General features: G+C 51.6%; 10 protein-coding genes across 10 annotated transcripts; 7 read left to right on the forward strand and 3 right to left on the reverse strand.

Moving 5' to 3' along the window:
• Nucleotides 1-770: 770 nt before the first annotated feature.
• On the reverse strand, nt 771-3,540 carry ALTATR162_LOCUS7602 (uncharacterized protein; the record flags this gene model as incomplete). Its single annotated transcript, XM_043315230.1, has 3 exons — nt 771-1,166; nt 1,215-3,215; nt 3,265-3,540. 3 exons carry the CDS (start codon nt 3,538-3,540, stop codon nt 771-773), a joined length of 2,673 nt encoding a protein of 890 aa, XP_043171165.1.
• Nucleotides 3,541-3,964: 424 nt separating this feature from the next.
• On the forward strand, nt 3,965-4,802 carry ALTATR162_LOCUS7603 (uncharacterized protein; the record flags this gene model as incomplete). Its single annotated transcript, XM_043315231.1, has 2 exons — nt 3,965-4,024; nt 4,074-4,802. 2 exons carry the CDS (start codon nt 3,965-3,967, stop codon nt 4,800-4,802), a joined length of 789 nt encoding a protein of 262 aa, XP_043171166.1.
• Nucleotides 4,803-5,147: 345 nt separating this feature from the next.
• On the forward strand, nt 5,148-5,813 carry ALTATR162_LOCUS7604 (uncharacterized protein; the record flags this gene model as incomplete). Its single annotated transcript, XM_043315232.1, has 1 exon — nt 5,148-5,813. The coding sequence occupies one exon, from the start codon at nt 5,148-5,150 to the stop codon at nt 5,811-5,813; it is 666 nt and encodes a 221-aa protein (XP_043171167.1).
• A 1,363-nt stretch (nt 5,814-7,176) lies between these two features.
• ALTATR162_LOCUS7605 (uncharacterized protein) lies at nt 7,177-8,347 on the reverse strand (the record flags this gene model as incomplete). The annotated part of the gene is made up of 3 exons (XM_043315233.1): nt 7,177-7,631; nt 7,682-8,143; nt 8,194-8,347. The coding sequence occupies 3 exons, from the start codon at nt 8,345-8,347 to the stop codon at nt 7,177-7,179; spliced, it is 1,071 nt and encodes a 356-aa protein (XP_043171168.1).
• Nucleotides 8,348-9,816: 1,469 nt separating this feature from the next.
• Nucleotides 9,817-10,791, forward strand: ALTATR162_LOCUS7606 (uncharacterized protein; the record flags this gene model as incomplete). Its single annotated transcript, XM_043315234.1, has 2 exons — nt 9,817-9,927; nt 9,976-10,791. The coding sequence occupies 2 exons, from the start codon at nt 9,817-9,819 to the stop codon at nt 10,789-10,791; spliced, it is 927 nt and encodes a 308-aa protein (XP_043171169.1).
• Nucleotides 10,792-11,397: 606 nt separating this feature from the next.
• Nucleotides 11,398-13,534, forward strand: ALTATR162_LOCUS7607 (uncharacterized protein; the record flags this gene model as incomplete). Its single annotated transcript, XM_043315235.1, has 4 exons — nt 11,398-11,553; nt 11,600-12,060; nt 12,105-13,379; nt 13,429-13,534. 4 exons carry the CDS (start codon nt 11,398-11,400, stop codon nt 13,532-13,534), a joined length of 1,998 nt encoding a protein of 665 aa, XP_043171170.1.
• Nucleotides 13,535-13,607: 73 nt separating this feature from the next.
• Nucleotides 13,608-14,090, reverse strand: ALTATR162_LOCUS7608 (uncharacterized protein; the record flags this gene model as incomplete). The annotated part of the gene is made up of 1 exon (XM_043315236.1): nt 13,608-14,090. One exon carries the CDS (start codon nt 14,088-14,090, stop codon nt 13,608-13,610), a length of 483 nt encoding a protein of 160 aa, XP_043171171.1.
• A 714-nt stretch (nt 14,091-14,804) lies between these two features.
• Nucleotides 14,805-15,436, forward strand: ALTATR162_LOCUS7609 (uncharacterized protein; the record flags this gene model as incomplete). Its single annotated transcript, XM_043315237.1, has 3 exons — nt 14,805-14,988; nt 15,172-15,268; nt 15,322-15,436. 3 exons carry the CDS (start codon nt 14,805-14,807, stop codon nt 15,434-15,436), a joined length of 396 nt encoding a protein of 131 aa, XP_043171172.1.
• Nucleotides 15,437-16,564: 1,128 nt separating this feature from the next.
• Nucleotides 16,565-18,631, forward strand: ALTATR162_LOCUS7610 (uncharacterized protein; the record flags this gene model as incomplete). The annotated part of the gene is made up of 4 exons (XM_043315238.1): nt 16,565-16,598; nt 16,652-16,958; nt 17,008-17,471; nt 17,520-18,631. 4 exons carry the CDS (start codon nt 16,565-16,567, stop codon nt 18,629-18,631), a joined length of 1,917 nt encoding a protein of 638 aa, XP_043171173.1.
• Nucleotides 18,632-18,976: 345 nt separating this feature from the next.
• On the forward strand, nt 18,977-20,807 carry ALTATR162_LOCUS7611 (uncharacterized protein; the record flags this gene model as incomplete). The annotated part of the gene is made up of 3 exons (XM_043315239.1): nt 18,977-19,261; nt 19,319-20,733; nt 20,792-20,807. 3 exons carry the CDS (start codon nt 18,977-18,979, stop codon nt 20,805-20,807), a joined length of 1,716 nt encoding a protein of 571 aa, XP_043171174.1.
• Nucleotides 20,808-21,228: the final 421 nt, after the last annotated feature.

Genomic DNA, 21,228 nt, shown 5'->3' on the forward strand with positions numbered 1-21,228 from the left:
GTGCCCGACGTCGAGCTGGGACCTGTAGCTTAAGCCGGCCAGTGGGGTAGTGACTACGCTGCTGATTCCAGGATGCAGCGAATATTCAAATAATAAACGGCTAAGCCAGGTATGATCGGTATGGGAAGAGCAGCCGCTCGAGAGTGTGGGTGTGTAAGGATGGCTGCAATGCGGTTGTCGAAGACAGGCCAACGTCAGAGCCCTGGACGTGGAATCGGGCGCTTCGGAATGGGTACTCGCCCCATTCCGCACAGCCACAGTTATTCCAGTACGAAGTACGCGTACGCTGCCGCGGCGGCTGGAATCTCTTCGTAATCTTCCCTCAATTCCATCGTCGGTCGTCTTGCATAAGTGCGACTATTATTCATTATAACTACATTGCCTCAAGTATCACCGTCGATCTTCGCGTTGCTCCATCCCTCAATCACCGTCGCTGCGACCCATCCAGGCTCGGCCCAGTTTCCGCATCAAATACTCTCGCAGTAGAGGCGCAATACAAGAACAGCCCGAATCTGCCGCGTACGCTTAATTTCTCGTGACGTGTCACAGGTTTGGACATTAGGCACCAACATTCTGGTGGTCGCGACCAGATGCGTATTCAAAGTTATCGCTACGAGGAAAAGCCTCAACATGCAAACCGTCGTGAATGAGTGTTCGAACGAAAGCGAACAGCACTGCTCAATAGCAGAGACGCCGTGGTAATGCCCAATTCCCAGTAAAAATATCCCAAAATCCAAAAACGCCATCGCTTGAAGCTGGTCATTCAATCATCATGAGAAAACATCACCGCCAAAACGCCCAACGCTCGCCCAGTCCAAACGCTTGGACTCTTCCAGCTGAGGACCGCCCCAAGAATATACTTTGGGATCCACGAGGCAGCCCAGGCCACCTTCTTGACACCATTCCGTGACCACAGCGTAGATGAACTCGATCTTTGCGCGAAGAAGGTTGCCCTCTGTAAGCTCTTTGTAACTGTCTTCCTTGTCGGCTGAGCCGTATAGAAGTTGTTGCAGTGAACCTCGCAGATGTGCTCGAGCCTTCACGTGCTTCCACGGCACGTTTCCAGTCTCTTCGAGGAGAGACGTCGCATCAAGTGGTAGGCATAGGAAATGTCCGTACCCTGCGTCCGACGACAAAACGAGCTTGGTGTGATCAGGGAAGTTGAACTAGAGAACAGTTAGATAAATTTTGACAAAGGTGTCAGAAGCGCTTACTTGAAAGGAGCCATCGTCGAAACCCCAGATCCCAACGTTACCCAGGCGTTGATAAAATCGAACAAAGTTCACGCGGGGATCTTTTCTGAGTGGCTTTTCTTCGTCACCAAACGTTGCGCACATGTATTTTCCAAACTTGTGCCAAACAGTTCGAATCTCCTCAACGCGCCGCGATTCTAGTACCTCGATTTGTGATAGTCCCCGATCCTTCTTGACCGTCGTATAGTAGTTCAGTGCAACGCTTTTGGCGAGTTCCCGGTTGCCTCCCGCCTTCCGTAGATGGTTGTATCCGTCCGTGGCAAACGCGATGGTGACCGGATACTGCTCCTCTGCAGAGAGGAGGGTTCCAATACTACCATCATTGAGGACGTAACCCACTCCATATCTCCGGCTGTAATCTACCCATTTTGCGACGAATGGCAACTGCGGTGGCTGATCTCTTCTCGACTTCGTAGGCTTTTTGTCCAGGGCTCGTTCAAGATTATCCCGGAATGTCATCAAGCGCGCCAAAACAGTCACCGGATCAGTGGCAGGCATATCGTTGCTGATGGTTCGATAACGGGCAGCGCTTTTCGTTGAGGTTGCTTGAGTCGTCGATTCCGGCTTAACGCTCTCGCGAGTGCTGGCCTTGGTGACTCGTAAAGGTGGAAGGTCAGGAAGTCCGTTTGATGTTGTCTTTGGTGCTTCTTTTGCGCTTTCCTTCGCTGTCCGTGCTCGTGTGGAAGTTCGTGCCTCCCGAGGAACGCGTAGAGGAGCGGGCGCAGAAGCCGTGTTCGCAGTAACACGGCCGGGATTCGAGATCTTACGGGCTGCTCTTAATCGGGTCGGCTGTTTGTCCAGTATTCTATGCGCAGGCTCGGGCTCTTGTACGGGCTCTACGTTTTCCTTCAATGTCTGCATCGGCTGTTGCTCTCGTCTTGGGGCCCTGACCGCACGACTTTTTGTCCGCTCGTTTCCGGTAGTCTCTGAGAGTGCTTGGCTTTCCGATGACGACTCTTTCTCTTCCGATATCTCACTGAGTCCTCCTGGAGGTTGGTGCGGCCATTGCACACGAGCAGGGAAAGGTACGTATACGACGTCTTTGGAGAATGGAATGTTTGGCTGCTTGCCAGCTTCGATCTCTTTCTGACAGTCCCTTGCCACGGTCTTGTTTGTCCTGCGGCCGTAAGTACCAAATGCTTTTCCTTGTTCGTATTCGCCAACAGAGGAAGACTTGCAGAGCTGCCACCATTCCTCGGTATATCCACGCCTGACAGTTGATGCTGTCGGCGGGCGGTTCTTTGGCCACTTCGGTACCCTGGAGGTACATCCGCTGTCCAACTCTAACGGAATATAGCCGAGTTTGAAGAATGGGTGGGCAACGATTTGGTCGGGGGTCGGTCGCTCGTCTTCGTGCACCAGCAGTAACGAAACGATATCGCGAAGGTCGTCGGTAATCTCGTTGGCAAACCTGGCGAGGTCTGGCCAGGTGTATTCGCGAGCCTTCAGCTTCCTGTAAATGTCTTCGCGCTTGGCTGCATGGAATGGCGCTCTTCCGACTGCTAATGTGTACATCATGATTCCAATAGCCCACAGGTCAACCTTCTCGTCGTGACCCTTCCCTGTCTTCTCCAAGACCTCTGGTGCAAGGTAGTTTGGCGTACCACACATGGTTGTTCGACGGATCGCCCCGTAGTCGCTCTGCGACACCAGTAGTGCAGCAAGACCAAAGTCGCCAACCTTGACGTTCATGTCGCGGTCGAGGAAGAGGTTCCCTGTCTTGAGGTCGCGATGTACAATGTTCCTTTGGTGTAGGTATTTGATTGCGCCGCATGTCTGGATCATAAATCGCCTGATCTCAGGCATGGTGAAGTATTTGCGCTTCTTGATCGCATCGGCAAGAGAACCGTTTTCGCATAGCTCCAGGACAACATAGGTGCTTGATTCGAAAGAAAAGGCGCGGAAGAACTCGACGATGTTGGGATGAGAGAGCTTCGAGTGGATCTGTAGTTCAGTGACAAACTGCGGCGCGTCAGCAAACGTACACCTCTCCCTTGCAGCCTTCCTGTACCTTTTGCGCCAGTTTGGGAGGCTCCATTTTAGATTTAACAATCTTCAAAGCGACTGTAGAGCTACCGAGATGCTCATGCCCGAGCAGCTTCGCACGATGGCAGATGGCGAAGCCACCTTTGCCCAGCTGTGCTCCCGTTTCATACTGGAGTCCCTCTGGGTCCTGAACCACGGCCGGCGGGGCATCTGCGTGTATCGTCGAGGCAGACATTAGCGTGGTGGTGGTGAATGGAGAGATGATGAAATCAAGAACAAGGTCGTAGAGTGTTGATGGCATGTAAACAAGGGCCCGCTTAGCGTCGTTGCTAGGGCTGTCGGCCAATCGGTGCCCGGTACTGTCCGCTCGATGCACACCGGCTTGCACAAACTTGCACTGAAAACGGTGCTAGACAAACCAAGACTGTTTCGAATTAGTACTGTGAGGTGTCCATGCATCTCGTCATGTGTCCCGCGTTGTCGCTGAGATGCTAGTCCCACTCTTCAAAGCCATTGCCGTCGGTGGATCTCCGGCCAGCGCAAGGCAGCATCGATTTGAACATCGAACCTGCAACTATGTTCAACACCACCAATAATCTTACCGCGGACCGCTATGCAGCTCTCTACATGTATTTAATCGTATGAAGCTTGGAATGAAAAACCGCTCGCCGGTCAATTACCTCTATACCTCCCCACAGCCCTCCGAAACGCTCTCGTAACCGAACATGTCTCTCACGCTCAAGGTTACATCACTGTTCGTCCGGACTCTCGCAAAGCCCGTAGCAGTACGTCGACTGGCTTCCGATGTGCATAGTCCTAGCTAACTCGGTTCAGAACGCTATCAAGCGCAATGCCCACGAACACGACCGATTCCGTCGAATATGCGTCAAATTCGCCCAAGGTCTACATCGCGTCGATATGCGCATGCGCCTCGGCCTCCTGCAGGACCCTGCTGTTATAGACAGGCAAATCAAGAAAGAAGTCGCGCTGGCAGAAGCTGCGCGGAAAAAGGCAGCGGCCCCCACGGTCCTTACCGAAGAGGAGATGAAAGCAGAAGAAGCTCTCACCGAGAAGGAACGAGACGCAATCAAGAAGAAAGCAGAAGAGAGGATCAAGCCGCGTATACGACCTTTGTCTGAACAAAAGGCTATCGAGATGGGCGCCAACTTCGCCGCTGAAACCTTCATATTTGCTGTGGGTATTGCTGTGATCCTTGTTGAGCAGTGGCGGCAAAGAAGAAAGGCTCGGAATGCTAGGGACGATATAAGAGAAGATTTGGAGGAGGTGCAGGCTGAGCTCAAGGCAGTCAAGGCAGAGTTTGAGGAGTTCAAGGCGAAACACCCAGAGCCCGCATCGTCAAAACTACTGGGGTTCTGGAAGGGCAGTGGGAAGAAGGAAGACAAGAAGACTGAAGTTGTGAGCGCCGAGGCGAAGCCGGCATCCGTTGAGACCCAGACCAATGCTGCGCAAACGGAAGATGCGACGCCTATGGCGCACGGGCAGCATCCAGTCGGTAAACCATCTCAGCACAAGGATTTGGGAATGTACATCCGGGAAGGCTGAAGACTCGGTCTAGTGGTCCTGTGTCGTTCAGGTCGAGCTTAGAGGCCGACCTTGAGGCTGTGGTATCTCAAAAGCGTCATCACTACCATCTCCTCTCTCGATACCCATTTCAACTCATAGGCGCATGTGGTCCATGATCACATTCTCCAATTGTAAAATTATAATGTACAATGTGCATGTACTCAGTTTGTTCTAGGATACCTTTGACTACTTCGATATGTTAAAGATAGATCAAATCCCAAAGAGACGTCTTCAACGGTCTTCTGTCTTTAATGATCTGTTTCTCTATTGTGGCCAGTTCATACCCCCCTGGTCGCGCTTTCCATCTACGTCTGCGCACCCTCCATGACACCATGCTTAGATCATGACACCTACAACGACTGCAGACAGTATACACCTTTTGAACATCTCATGACCAGACATTCGATTGTTTTGAACCTTAGTCCGTCGCAATCACTACCGAAGCCTCCACCTACCTTCAAGACGAGTGCTTCCCACTACACCAACAATACTGCGCTTTCCCTGGACGAGAAGGAGCAGTCCAATATCCCAAAAATGCGTCCTTCAGACGTTACTATTTATCCCGCCAACGTCGTCGCCTCTGCCCGTGGAACTGACTCCTATCCACGTATGGCTAACAGCGCAACCGGTCACGTTCAGCCTAGTACTCAGCTGTACCCTCACCAACAATATCAGTCCCGGATCTCTCATCCATCTCACAACGTGCCTTCCGTGCCGCCGCCACCACCGCCGCCTCGCCAGCCAGCTCGTGCCATTGGAAATGCAGTCAACGATCTGCTCCCCTACTGCACGACCGAACCACCACTGAGCGAAGCCCAAGTCATCGCTCTGAGTGACGTCTCGGGTAGTCTGAGGGAGCTTGTGGTACTAGCTCTGGGTGCTACTTTTGGTACAGCGGGCTGTATGGAGAAACTGGACGGTGCAGTGGGTCGGCAGGCTGCAGCGAACATTGCAGAGTTCTTCGCTGACGAATGGGAGATTGAGGGATGAGAAGATCTGTGGATGCGTATCGAGGAGTGAGAGGGTGATTCGCTGCTGCATATGGGATTGGGGTTCAGGGGGGTAGTCAAACAGTACATCTTCGACCGGTGATGACAAGAGATCAATATCTTCGTGATATCGAATTTCCGTTCTGAGGTCAAAGACACTTTTGTGCGTGAGATATCGAGAAGGATTTGAGAACGAGCGTCAAATCGTAGCCTATCCCTTGCGGTGCATGCTAGCCGGAGCTAGCAGGGCAACTTTCGGGATCAGTCCAATGGATGTTTGGTCACCACCTGCTGTAGTCTCGATAGTCAAACAGGTACATTTTCATTCATCATTTCCAACCCTACCTTCAGTGTGTCCAAGTATATCTCCACCGAACCCTGTTGTATCCGGAGGAACAAAGGGAGGTGACTGCTCGGTGACACAATGAAGCGGTGGGCGTGATGGCGACGGGTATGGCTTAGCGAGGCGGTGGATGGTTTGACCGTGGACTAACGAGTGATGGTCACTTGGCTGTGCAGCTTGTCGTGCTGGTGGAATGCGGAGACAGTCGTGTCAGCGAGGGACAGACAGTAGAGGTCCAGGCGATAGAGGATACCAACGAGGTTGTCATCGGTGCATGGTAAAAGAGAGTCCAGGCAACGTGAAGAAGAAAGGCTAAGGGAAAGCGAGATAGAGGGAATGAGTCGGAGAGTTGCCCGAGTGAGTTGGGATGAGAAGAAATGGAGGAAGACGATAAATAGAGTACTTTATATACCAGTAGAACCCACCGCGCACTGATCTTTTTTCTCTTCAATGTCTCTTGCCAGTACGCTGCGTCATGGTTGGAATGTAGTAGTGACGTTGGCAAAGTTCCGAAGTACTCCCGGGAGTATAGAAGCAGTAACTGGCTAGTCTGAGCATTCTGGGAGAGAGCTCTCAACGGATCTGGCCAATTCAGTGCAAGAGCCGCGTGGGTTGACAGAGCACTTACCTTAACTCGAAGGATGCCATCCCTAGCTGCCCGAGAAGAGTATTGGGAAGTGACATGTTAGATCAGGTAGTCCTTCGTTTCTACCCATACAAGATAACACTAAGAGGGAATGTATGTAATCGGTTCACTTGGGTGATCTTTGACACGTTCAAACTACCAATGCAAAGACACTGCAGACTTCAGTATTCAAACATGTTAAATAACTGAGTGCATGGTCTGACGAATATTATTTGCTGCAACGACAAGGTATCATACATAAACCACTAAACCCTCCATGGACACAATCTCTTCGAGCTCTGGTATCAGAGCAGGCGCACTTCAAACAGTTCATGAACCTGTCGCGTGTGACCTTGGGAAGCAAGAACCCAAAGTATAGCGAAGGCTCCAAGCGATCTACGAAGACCCAAAGCTAGTGATGTTAATTCCAATACCAGCCAACGCCGGTCCAACATTCAAATCCAGCTTGATATCGTTACTCTTGATCGCATCTTCGTAGTACGTCAAATGTACGCCGTCCTTCACACTCGAGTTGCCCACAATATCAAGCGGCAGCACACCGTTTTTGTATTTGTTTTGGATCAGCCCCAGGATAGTGAGCTGTTCAACGTGGCTTTGGAGCGGAAACTTGTTTTCGCCGGGCTTGAGGAGAAGATCCGGAATGAGGGCGTAGCCGATCGCAGTGCCAGCAACGGCGAGATTCATGGTGACGTTGCCCAGGTCGAGGGTCATGACAGAGGGGTTGGGGATGCTAACGTTGGCGATGAGGTTGGAGCCGTCTGACAGGATCTCGTTCTTCCCGGAGAGAATGCGAACGTCGGTTATGTTGAGCCCGGAAAGCTTGTTTAGTCCTGCGAACACGTTAGTACCAGTTTTTGACATCTCTTTACAAGAGACATACCTTTCATCGTAACGACTTTGTTGTAATCAACATCCATGGCTGGCAGACCAGACAGATGAATGTTTGTCTTGCCATCAAGGTGGATTTCAAGTGTCTCGCTACCCAGGACAGTCTTTGTATAATTCGAGAATGCATCTCCATTCGCAAACTTGACATCCTGATCGACAGTGATACGTGTTACTGCTTCAGATTTCGCTTCAGGAATCTCGACGTAAAGAAAGGGCTCCTGGCCTTCCAGCGACAGTCCGGCACGGAAGGCATCGATCTTAGGGTGGTAACTACTACCACTCCTGATGACAGTGTCAATCTTCAGATGTATACCATCTGCTTGCGGATTCGTGACTTCTTGGGAAGTAACCTCGAGTGTCGAAGAGTTGATTTCATGCTGGGCCTTGTTTGGCACGCCGACAAAGATGATTGGCAAAACAACGACCAAAACAATGATCACAAGGACCAGACAATCTGGAGCAGTGTAAATAAAAAGTCCGTTGAGGCCGTTGGAACACACGTACCACACCACCAGAATTTTCTGCAGTGGTTCTTCATACGTTCTTTTGCGCCTGGTGTTGGTCCTGGCGGGTACAGCTTGTTGATAACGCCGCCTTTCTTCTGGGGCGTAGTATACACATCTTCTGCCCGTTCCTGTCCGCCGGCCTTGTCGTTCATACTGAGAGTCTCGTGTTAGGTGTAAAGAGGATGTCGTGTACAGTTCGATAAATCTACCACCCACCAGTTGATGGCGATTCAGGACGCGTGTGAACTCTCCAGGGGACAGAGCTGCAGAGTTTCACACGCCAATTAAGTAGAGGAATGAAGAGATACCAAGAATAATCCAAACAAGGTATAAACGCGGAGGTCGCGGGGAAAGCAGACCCTGAAGACGTCAAAAGCTGGGGAATGCTTAGAATATTTGACACATGCACAAAAACCACGAAGACCCCTCTTGCGCCAGATTATAATTGGCGATGCGCCGACAGCAAGGCGGGTGTCGAAAAGGGTGCGATCAGTGACAAGCGTGTTAGCGAGTGTCATCAAGGCGACGGGTTGCCCGAGAGGGTAGCCTGTTACGGAGACTCTCCGAAATACTCACAACCTATCTGGTCGCAATACGAAGCCGAGGCAACACAGGCAGCGAAGGATCAACTTGCACATGCGTGACGAGTTCATTGAAGCAGTGGCCAGATTTTGTAACCTATGGCGCCGAGAAGCCGTGAGTGGTCGGTTCGGCAAGCAAAGCCAAGTTGCTTAGCCATGTCGAACTATTTCGATTGGCTGTGCCGACTACAACCAAAGGCGAGAAGGCGTTGAGTCGGATGACATGCGATCATATCGAATAGCTCTGGCTAGTCCGGATAGCGAGAGATCATTACTTACCCCAGACGGTAGCGCGGCGCTCTGTACCCTTTGGGGTTAGAAGTGGACAGGAACCCCTGAAGCGGCGACCAATGTAAGCGATTGCTTGTCGGTCGTCGATCTGGATTCGGGATGCGCGCCTCGTTGTTGCAGACGAAGAAACAATCTAAAGCAGCAGGTGCGCAGCGGTATATTGCATCAGGTAACGAAATCACCAGCCCCGCTCCTTCACATGAATGTCAGAATCCGAGATGAATTGCGCAAGCCGAACCGTCCCAGGACCCAGGACCCAGCAAGCGGCTGTTTCTCCACGCCTAGACATACATGGGACGACAAGGGGTATTGGTGGGTGGTTTCTTCATCCTGGGGTGTGTCTGAATCAGCGTTAATCATATGTTGCCGTGGCATCCGATCCATCAGCGATATGCGGTTAATGCCATCGCGAATCCTTGGGTGTTTGTCACGCAGGGCCGGCCCCAGTCATAAACTGTTGTTCGAGCCTCCTAGGTCAATGGCGGGAGATTCAGCCGCTTCGGAGCCTCAGATATACCTGCGTCAGATGCGCTCAATGCATTACTATAGCACTGGTTGGAAGACGATGGTAGTGGTAGTCTGGGTAAGGAGATGTGGTCGAAAGAAGAGTCCGGGGGATCGCCTGCCCTGACATAATGCCAAGGGAACGCTATGATGGGTGGGTCACTGCAGCTGCGGGCAGTTCTGCAAGTTGTAGACACGAATGGGCAACACGAATTTGTGATCCGCGCACGACTCACCAGCACAACATGGCGCAATCGGACGAGGAAGATGACTATATGAATATGGTGTTCGACGATGCGCCAAAGGGGCCAAAGTATGAAACTTCCCTTCAACGCGCCGCGCGCAAGCGCAAAGAGGTGCGTTTGGTGGCATTGCCAAATTGTGCCACACTAACACGTTGACAGGGCGAGGCTAGAGCGCGACAGAAGACCAAGGCAGAAAAACAGGAAGAAGCCGAAGTTGCACGAGAAGCTGCCCTCGCTACCGCCCTGCCTGAGACCAACAAAGGATTCAAGATGATGGCCAAATTTGGATTCAAGCAAGGCGATGCTCTAGGCAAATCCGAAGATGCACGTAAAGAGCCTATACGAGTCAATCCCAAGGACGATAGAGGAGGCATTGGTCTTGAGTCGGAGAAGAAGCGCAAGTTCAGGGAGCAGTTCGAAGAGGCAGACCGACTGGCAAAACGCGCAAAGGAAGAGGAGGGTGACTATCTCGAGATATTGCGCCAAGAACAGAAGGAGAAGAAGGCTGAACGGGACTTGGACAACGCACAGAGGACAGCCGAGCGCTTGTCTGATAAGAAGGCTGAAGGAGAAGGCGCGACAGACCCGAGCGAGAAACCGCTCAAGGACATTAACGTTCTTTGGCGTGTTCGTGCGCGGCGAAGGGTTGAGAGCAAGCGCGACAAGCAACAACGCCGAGAACTGAACAACAGCATTTCGTCACGACTACCCACGCTAGCCCCCGATGACGATGACGACGATTCAAAAATAGCACAAGGCCGAGACCTTGCGCCATTCTACACTACACTTGAAAACGAGCTCGAAGATGAAGATCCAGAACTGGCAGAATTCGAGGCCTTGCCCGTGACAGAGCGCCTACAGAAGCTCTTGGTATTTCTTCGCCAAGAGTACCGTTACTGTCTCTACTGTGGTTACGAATACCCAGACGCAGAAATGGAGGGATGTCCCGGAGTTACTGAAGAGGAGCACGATTGAGAGAACAAAGCCTTCTCTATTCAAAGAAATCTTGGTTAAGGAAGCAACGAGCATGAGTTATACTCGCCCTATGGTCTATGCTAGGTAAGAGCGCGAATTGGTACATCTGGATGTCGTACGATACTGTGTGACTGTTTAACTCAGAGTCGCTGCCACAGTATGATAATGGCTCTAGACGGATGCAACTGTCAAGGAGCTTCTAGACTAAGCGGGGAACACAGTTCGCTCATGTTCCAAAGATGTAGTCTAAGACCATACGAAGGTGAGGCGCCTTCTAGGTGGGTTCTAGGCTTCAGCCGCAACAGCTTCCAGTCATTGAATGAGTCGAGCGCGCGGAGACGAACAAGGATTCTTGAGAATCCCTGAGTAGAGATACCATACAAGCAAAATACAATGAAGCCATAATATTCCAATTTCCAGAACGTCGGCGTTTATACGACAGTAATGCGGCGGTATTCAGTGTTTTGAGTGAGTAGTCTTGTGAGCTTTGACCAAATCACCAAGTCCCGTGCTCACGCGCTTCGATTCGTCGCGCCTTCCCCTAGCCTTTGCACACCAACAACATCAGGCAAGTAGAGTAATCATCGCGCTGAACAACAATCAAATATGGAGCATCAAAAATGTTACATATACGAACCACCAGAGACGGAAGAGCGAGCGCCAAAGCGACAGCGAACCAGCAAATTCGATACACAAGCGCAGCTACCAGAACGGCTAGCCACGTATCGAGAGTTGTGGGCACAACAAGAAGAGCGCATTCAAGTGAGCCGCATCGCCACACATTTAAAACAGCTACTAACATGACCAGAGTACTTTGGAAGGGGTAGATGGCGCCACCCGGGGAAAGATCGTCAATTTCGTGTCGGCTTCCAGCGCATCACCAGATGAGCCCAAGTTCTCCATACCGACAGCGCTCATTGTTGCCGGTCCTAGTATTGCGTCCCATGGCCCGTTTTTCGAACGTTTGGGCCGCGGAATCAGAGATGAAAATTGCGCGTACGTCGTGCTAACGTCTGGCGAGTGTCCGAATTTAAAGACGCTCCTAAAAACGCTCATCAAGAAGGTTACTTCACGCGTGGACGACGATGATGAGGATGATCTAAGTCGCCCCGGCACATCTTCGAGGCACGGACCAAAGTTGCTCAATTACGATCTTGGTCATGTTCAAGAATGGCGTAAGAAGAATGGCGTTTCTAGCATCGTTGTTGCTCTACAGGATAGCGAAGCTTTTGACGTTGGACTACTCGTCGATGTAGTTGACCTGCTCCAGTAAGTATATCATGTTTCGTGATGGTACACGCTGACTTCCATAGCTCATGGCTCGACCGTCTGCCTTTTGTGCTACTCTTCGGCATTGCAACTTCAGCAGAGAGCTTTGAGGAGCGCCTAGCAGGGAACTCACTCCGCTACCTTGACGGCCAAAAGTTCGACGTTACTCAATCCGATGAGATCATCGAGAAGTTATTCCGCGCAAGTATTGCTAGCACAGATGCTCGACTTCATGTTGGATCCAATCTCTGCCGCCGTATGCTGGATCGGCAGAAGGATCATGTTCAGAACACGCAGGATTTCTGTGATGGGCTGAAGTATGCTTACATGTCGCACTTCTATGCTAGTGTGCCTAGTGTCTTTCTCAAGTATGATGTTACTTTTGAACAAGTATCAGCAGACGCGTTCGAGGCTGTCCGGGCTTTGCCCTCATTCCGTCATTGGGTAGAAAACCTGCTAGAAGGTGACCAAGCACAACACGTACGAAGGATACTTGAAGAGAATGAGTCTCTGTTCGCTGAGATTACAAAACATCTGCAATCTGGACAATACGCCATGACTACACTGAGCCACGCTGCGAAAGTACTAGCGAACATCCGGGAGTCGCTTCAGATGTCACCTAGCGTCCGCCTGTCCTCTATCTGGACTCGAGCAGCAGCTGGAGAACTGGCTGGATCTCCTCTAATCCGCGAAACGATGCTGTCCATCAAGAAGATCCCATCTGACAAATTGGTACCTTTATTAACATCACTACGAGATCTCGAGGGCAACTATTTCTCCCTGGACACCGCTTCCACTCAAGAGAAACTCGAAGGCTTGTTACAAAATGCCGATGCGCCTCTCCGAACACAGCACGATGTTCGCAATGATAGCGTACGAACCACCGTTGTGGCACAAAAAGTACTCCTGAGCAAGCACAAAGCTGCGCTGTCGGAGCAAGACAAGGCATACTCAGACTTGATTACACAATTCCACGATGAGCTCGAAGCGTACTTTACCTCTTCGTTCATTGATCCAAAAACATTATTTCTCTCAGAGGTCTTTATGTACGACCTAAAGTCACCGCACACAGAAGTTTTCCAGCCCAAGCCTCGCTTTGCTGTTGAACGCGCACTTGCTTCTCCTCATGACTATCTGGGCTGCGACTGTTGCAGTGGAGTGGATGGAAATCCGGCAGCTCTTTCTTCCACCCAGCCTGCGACTGCTATTGTTTATCAAATGTACCTCGAGTCTGGAACGTTGATCAACGTCACCGATCTATGGTCGGCGTTCAACGCCATTGCGGGAGATGGAACTGAGGAGAATGAGCCCAAGACCATGTAAGTCAAGATGCGCACGTCACAGCAATTGTATGCTAACTAGTTACAGGGCGCTGTTCCAGCGAGCACTAGCTGAGCTCCGACACCTCGGCCTAGTCAAACCCAGTCGAAAGAAGACGGACCACATTTCGAAGATCATGTGGAAGGGCCTTTAGATAGGATTCCCAATCTCCGTTGCGCCACCGTACATATACTACATACTATACATCCGCTTATACCTTTTCAGGCCTACTTTGGCTGGGGCGCAGTGTCACAAAGCGTCCCACAGTTCTTGCATGTTCTCTTCTCTGTATCTGCCTTGAAAGCATTCACTGCATCCTTAATCTGTGTGCCCAAATCTGTACAATGAAACGCCGCTTCGTACACTTTATCCCCACAGTTCTGACAATACCACCTCAATCTATCCAAACTACCCTCTGGTCTCTTCTGCTCCAGCACCACACCCACCGTATCCTTGAAGCGCACAGGGTTATGCGGAGTATTGGGAGGTAATAAAAACATGTCGCCTTCATTAATGTGTATGTCTTTGAATTGCTGGCCCGGCGGTAATGAGGTATCGACGACTTTGAGGAGCATAGCGCCTTTGTGTTGATAGAACCATTCTGCCGTTTCGTTGATGTGATAGTCTGTTCGTTCGTTGGGTCCGCCGACTATCATTACGGTTACGGGGTCGGAGTAGACGCAGTAGTTGTTGATTGGGGGTTTGAGCATGTGGGAGTTTTCGGACACCCTGGGATAGTGGGTTAGCCGTGTTGCTTCATGTCACATTGGAGGGCTGGGAGTTTTTATGAGAGTCTGTGTCTGTACCATTTGGGTATGTTCAATGGCGGGCCTAGTTGTCGATGTGATTGCGATTGGGAGAAGTGGCGTTGTGAGAGCGTCGTGGGGGTCCGCGATAGTGGGCGCGAAGCGCTCTGCGCAAGTCTGATGACTGGTCGTAATGATCGCATTGTGTTCATGGTATTATGTCGCGCATGTAGTATTCAAACCTTACTATTTCGAATCGGCGCGATAAGTTCGCCAGACGTGCTTTGAAATGTACAGAGTCGACGATGTAATAATCATCCAGGGTCCAAACACAAGTGGGGAGCTTGTCGCCCCCGCGCAACCGCGGCTCGTGCGTGCATGCGTCGATCACTGGTGCGACGCGTGCCATCACATGTCGCTCCTCGACCCACCCGTCTCGAGACACAAGCCCAGTTTCCACATCTCCTCCCCTCTAGCAGCAAACCATCTCAACCAGTTTCGAGAGCAAAGCACAGTAGACAGATGGACCACTCACACATGGATCACGGCGGCCACATGGGCCACGACATGCCTGGCATGGGCGATGGACCCAAATGCAACATGAACGTACGATTGCATAGCTATCTCCTTGTATCGGTACCCAAATGAACATATGCTGACGGGGGTATGACTTGATAGATGCTGTTCACCTGGGACACGACCGATCTATGCATCGTCTTCCCTTCATGGCACGTATCGGGCACCGGCTCGCTCGTCTTCTCACTACTCGCCGTAGTCCTACTCACAGCAGGCTACGAAGCTATCCGGGAAATATCAAGGCGATATGAGGCGTACTCAAAGGGCGTCATGGAGGGACCCAGAGGTGAGTTCACCTCTTTCTATACACCATGGGAGGCAGTATATGATTGCGAGAGGCAAGCGTGGAAGTAGGAGATTAGGGAGGTCTCTTTTCTTCACTTCAATCACCACCTTGAGGAACACTCGCTGAGTACTCTTTGCGCATACAAAGACGACGCAGATGAATCTAGCTCATTACTTGGCCCAGGGAGAAACGGTGGCATTGGACGTAGCGCCATGCAGCAGATGAAGATTATCAAGGCCGTCTTGTATGCTGTACAGGTCTTCTACTCGTTCTTCATCATGTAAGTGCTTCCTGGACGAAAGCGGAGTTGGGGACCATGGCTGATGTGCATAGGCTGCTTTTCATGACGTACAACGGTTGGATTATGCTTGCTGTCGCAGTAGGTGCATTTGTCGGATACTTGATGTTCAGCCAGTCTTCATCGACGAAGTCAGTCGCCTGCCACTGAGGGTTCAGAGGATCGCGGTGTATAACATAGGATCGAGGACGATGCATCGGAGCACAGTGTCTAGATTGTCCTGCAGTATCCGGGCCTAGGATCCTACGGCGCCGATGGATCGGACCCGCTATTCTCGCAAGCTTGGCCTTGGAGACCCTAGATACTGAGTAAACAGGCAATTGGCAATATATTGTTGGCAGAATTGATGTTGTGTTCGGTCTTTAGGGTCGACCTCGCGCGAAACTGTACCGAGACACGTCTTGTCGCATCGGTAACAGCTACCCCGAGAAGCTTTATACACGTAGAATGAAGTTGAAATAACTCACAATTGATCTTGAATGCAAGTTGAGTACATTGGGATCGGAGCGACTTGAAAAGTCGGCATAAGATGATGCTCCGATATGCGTTCATAGCCAGACTGTAACTCCGAAGACGGCAATATCGCCCGCTCAGTGTTGCGCTCGTGCGAGCAAACACCGATCGGGCTTTGATGCCTATGCGGAAGGATTTGCCATTACAAGCATTGTGAAGCTGAACCATCAACGAACATCGTAACATTTGAACTCGTCCAACGGCGAGCGGCGAATGTATTGCGTCGACGATGTTCCAGAGTTATGGTTGTGGCTAGCCAGGCTTGGGATCACATGTGCTCTAGCCTTCACATGCCAACGGGGAGTTGCGCGTTCCCACGCGTGACTTGCCCCAGGTTCTCCAAGCCCCAGCTCCTCGGCGTTCCGTCCGAAGCAGAGGTCAGCGTTGCGCACTGGGCCAGCCACGCCTCGCATGCACAAGTCATGTGTGTGCTGACGGCGACGAGCGTCTTCACATGCGACAGCTGGAGGATAGCTTGACATTCGCACCAAGCAGCGCATTGCAGGCTTGTCTTGGAGAGGCGCACCATCTCTGGCGTACAAACAGCCGCCACATGATTGGGCCCGCCCGGCGACAGGTGCATGCGGGTTAGCGCATTCTCCACTTCCGAGGCACAAGTTGCGACGATTCAAGTGCTAGTTAGAAGCCGAGCATACTACCCGTTGCATCCATACAAAGCAGAAGCCGATCCCCAGACTTTTCGCCTGCATCTGCTCTCCTTACCCCGACTCTACTTCCATTCACTCTTCACCCGCATCCATCACCATGCCTGAGAGAGTTATTGTTGTTGGTGCTGGCTGTAAGCATCACTGCATCATACACCGTCACGCGCCTGGCTAACCAAGACGACAGTGTCCGGCTTGAGCGCTGCTCACACCATCTACCTTGCTGGTGGAAATGTCGTTCTCCTTGACAAGAACAACTTCATGGGCGGCAACTCTACCAAGGCCACATCTGGAATCAACGGTGCCCTTACAAGGACACAAGTAGATGCGAAGATTGGCGACAGCGTCAAGCAGTTCTACGATGACACACTCAAGTCTGCGCGAGACAAGGCGCGGCCAGACCTGATCAAGGTCCTGACCTACAAGTCCGCTGCCGCTGTCGAGTGGTTGATGGACGTGTTCAACCTCGATTTGACTCTCGTCTCGCGGTTGGGGTACGTTTGACATTATTCCCGAACCCGACACACGTACTAACCTTGGCAGTGGTCACTCTCAACCTCGTACCCACCGTGGCCACGATGCCAAGTTTCCCGGTATGGCCATCACATACGCTCTGATGCAACGATTCGAAGAGTTGGCCGAGCAGGAGCCAGAGCGCGTTCAGCTCGTCAAGAAGGCCAAGGTCTCCAAGGTCAACACCGAGGGCAACCGTGCTACTGGTGTCACATACACATTCAACGGCGAGGAGACAACACTCGAGGGACCCGTCATCCTGGCGACTGGTGGTTACGCCGCCGACTTCACCGAGGACTCTCTTCTAAAGAAGTGGAGGCCAGACACCTACGATCTCTCAACCACCAACGGTGCTCACGCTACCGGTGACGGACACAAGATGCTGATGAAGATTGGTGCCAACGGTATCGACATGGACAAGGTCCAAGTCCATCCTACCGGTCTTGTAGACCCCAAGGACCCTACAGCAAAGACCAAGTTCTTGGCCGCCGAAGGTTTGTACATCGTTTCCAAGTTTGCTGTCACATGCTAACAGTCTCTAGCTCTCCGTGGTGAGGGTGGTATCCTTCTCAACAACAAGGGCAAGCGCTTCTGCGACGACCTCGGTCACCGCGATTACGTCTCCGGCATGATGTGGGGTGAGAAGGACAAGGGCAACTGGCCCATTCGTCTCGTTCTCAACTCGAAAGCATCCAACGTCCTCGATTTCCACACAAGACATTACTCTGGCCGTGGCCTGATGAAGAAGATGTCTGGTGCGGAGCTCGCCAAGGAGATTGGAATCAGCGACAAGGAGCTTCAAGCCGAATTCCAAAGCTACAACGCCATTGCAAAGGGTGAGAAGAAGGACGAGTGGAACAAGAAGTACTTCCACAACCTGCCCTTTGACATCAACGACACCTTCCACGTTGCGCAAATGGAGCCTGTGCTCCATTTCACCATGGGTGGTATCGAGATCAACGACCAAGCACAGTGCTTGAACTCCGAGGGCAAGCCATTCGACGGCCTATACGTCTGCGGTGAGCTCGCTGGTGGTGTTCACGGCGCCAACCGCCTTGGTGGTTCGTCACTACTTGGCTGCGTTGTCTATGGTCGTGTAGCAGGAGAATCTGCTTCCAAGTACCTTTTCCAACAAGCGCTCAACAAGTCTGGTGGCGCCGCTGTCAACCGTCTTGGTCAGATCTCGCTACACATCGACCCATCACAACCGGGCAAGGTATCCGTCGAGTGGGGCAACGGTGTCAGCGGAAACGCTCAAGCCAGTGCCAGCTCTTCATCGGATCCCGTTCAGCACCAAAAGCAGGAATCTGCCGCTCCTGTCATGTCCTCGAAGGCCGACTCAAACGACCCCGGCAAGGTTTCCAAGCCTAATGCACCAAAGAAGTTCAGCATTCCAGACAAGGAATTCTCGCTCGAGGAGGTTGCAAAGCACAACAAGAAGGATGACCTGTGGATTGCCGTAAAGGGCATCGTCATGGACGTCACCAACTGGACAGACGAGCACCCAGGAGGTCCTCAGGCGCTCTTCAGCCATATGGGCAAGGATGCGTCGGAGGAGTTTGAGATGTTGCATGACGATGAAGTTATTCCCAAGTATGCGCCTGAAATCGTTATTGGTCGGGTCAAGGGTCAAGAGGTGACTCTTGAGTACTAGAGAGGAAAGGGAAATGTTGTTTGTACTTTTAGCATGTTCCAAATGATATCACTTGCATATGTTCAGGAAGACTATCCAGATGACGTACTCTTGCAGCATTATGTGCTTTGGTGGTGGTGAGCAAAGTTACACTGCAGACGCCCGCATCAAGCCCCTCGTAGCGGCAGATCAGCCTCGCCCGTGCGGGACCCTGGCCGCATTTTCCCCAGACCATTAACACGACGCAACTGGTTCCCCTTTGAGCATCACGCAGGCGACATGCTCACGACTGCGTAACATTCCCTCACACATGAAATCGTTTCCAAAAATGCTGCGCCAGCAACTTTCTCATTCCTTTGATTGACAATGACAACATACGACGAGTATGGCACTCCCGTCGGCGCATACTCAGAACCGGAGAGCTTGACACACCAAGCATGGCGGCTGGTACGGGCGTTCTTTCTATATCGTATCCGACCTGCTGTGCAGGGCAAAAGAAACGAGCTGCAAAGTGGAAATTGGAGCTTCAGGCGGCTATTTACGCTTGTGAAAGCGCTGGTGCTGCTGTGGTGGGTGGTTTTGTACTGGGGCGAAAGAGGTGTCTTCAATAGCGCTGTGGAGAGCTGTAATTGGGACAGTTGGGAGAACTGGGTACGTAAATACCTTGTCACTTTACCTATACGTACGTAGGACTAACCAAACATCTAGGAAACTGGCGCAAACCCCCATAGACTCATCTTCGTCGCCGACCCGCAACTCATAGATCCGCACACGTATCCCGGTCGCCCGTGGCCTCTCAACCCTCTGGCCTACAAGTACACCGATCTCTACCTTCGTCGCACCTATTCTCGCTTTCAGACTATCCTGTACCCTGATACTATATTCTTCCTCGGCGATCTATTCGATGGTGGCCGCGAATGGTCTACGCGTACGACTACTTCGCCTGAGAAACAGTATCGCAAATATGGCGACGACTTCTGGATGAACGAGTACAGGAGGTTTGGGGATATCTTTTTTAAGCACTGGGGGGATGGCGGTATGCAGGCGAGACCCGGACAACCTGGAAGGAAGCTCATAAGCAGTTTACCTGGTAACCATGACTTGGGGTTTGCTAGAGGAGTACAAGAAGGAGTCAGAGACAGGTTCAACGCCTACTTTGGCGACGGGAACAGAATCGACGTCATTGCGAACCACACTTTCGTCTCAATCGACAGCGTCTCCCTGAGCGCACTCGGTCAAGAGTCACCAGAACAGGTCGAGAAGCTATGGCGGCCCACGAAAGGCTTCCTCGAAGATGCAAAGAAGCGTAAAAAGCGTCTAATACAGCGCGAGCTACGTGCCCAGCAAGGCCTCAGACCATACCCCGGTATGCCTCACCACGCCATTGAGAAGAAAGACTTAGCAACATCCCAACTTCCACACGCCAACGACGAGATCACCGAATTCCCTACAATACTCCTAACACACGTTCCTCTCTACCGCGCCCCAGGTACACCCTGCGGCCCTCTCCGCGAACACTGGCCCCCGACCCATCCACCAGCCGGCCAACCACCCCTCGAACACGACGACCGCAACGCCATCTCTGTACGCGGTGGATACCAATACCAAAACGTGCTCAACCGTGAAATCACCGCCGACATAGCCGAGAAAGTAGGCGACATACGATACGCCTTCTCAGGCGACGACCACGATTACTGCGAGGTTCTCCACAAAGCATACACCAGCGCTGGTGGCGGTATACGGGAGATTACCGTTAAAAGTACAAGCTGGGCCATGGGTGTCAGACTCCCTGGTGTACAACTCGTCAGTCTATGGAATCCTGTCGACATACACGGCAACCCCAAGAACGGCGATGCAAGTAAGACGATTCAAACAAAACTATGCCTGTTACCAGATCAAATAGGCACATTCTTGAGGTACGGAATGTTATTTGGCCTCACGTTATCGCTTCTCGTACTTCGCGCAGCTCTCGTCACCCTCGGTCTTGTCTCTTCAAGTGAAACAGACACGACGACAGAGAGCCCCCTTCTACCTACAGCAAGCACAAACACATACCCTGCTACAGCGGAAAAGGAATCCCACTCCTCAAACTCTTCAACATCTTCTGAACGCACAGGAAACCTGTCTGTCCGCACAACAACTCAAACGCGCAACAACCAACAACAAAACCAACAATCCAAGTACAATCTCCCGTTGATACAACATGCGGGCTACGACCATACCAAGGACTACGATGACGATCATGATAGAGATAAGAAGGTCAGAGTCTATGGTGTGAGTACCAAGGTTTCTAGAAAGCCGAGGAAACGGAGAAGGGGATTGGGACTCTTCTGGTGGGAACTTGGGACGAATTTGAGAACAGTGGTTGTTTTGGGGGGGCTATGGTATGGGTTTTTGGTTTGGAGGGGGTGAGGGTTGTTGTAATTGTTATCAGGCGTGTCCCAAGTTCTTTCATCGCCTATCATGAGAATGTTCATTTCAAAACTTCATGTGGGCTATGTTTTGATGTGCGAGACGCTGATGGAACTAAAGTAACAACAACTTTACCTTTGACTTTACATCGTCATGACAAGAGACTTTTTTGTTTTTGAACATGGCAGTACAAATCGTACATGTGC

This window comes from Alternaria atra (genome assembly GCF_907166805.1).
Source record: "Alternaria atra isolate CS162 genome assembly, contig: 28, whole genome shotgun sequence".
Lineage (NCBI taxonomy): Eukaryota > Fungi > Ascomycota > Dothideomycetes > Pleosporales > Pleosporaceae > Alternaria > Alternaria atra.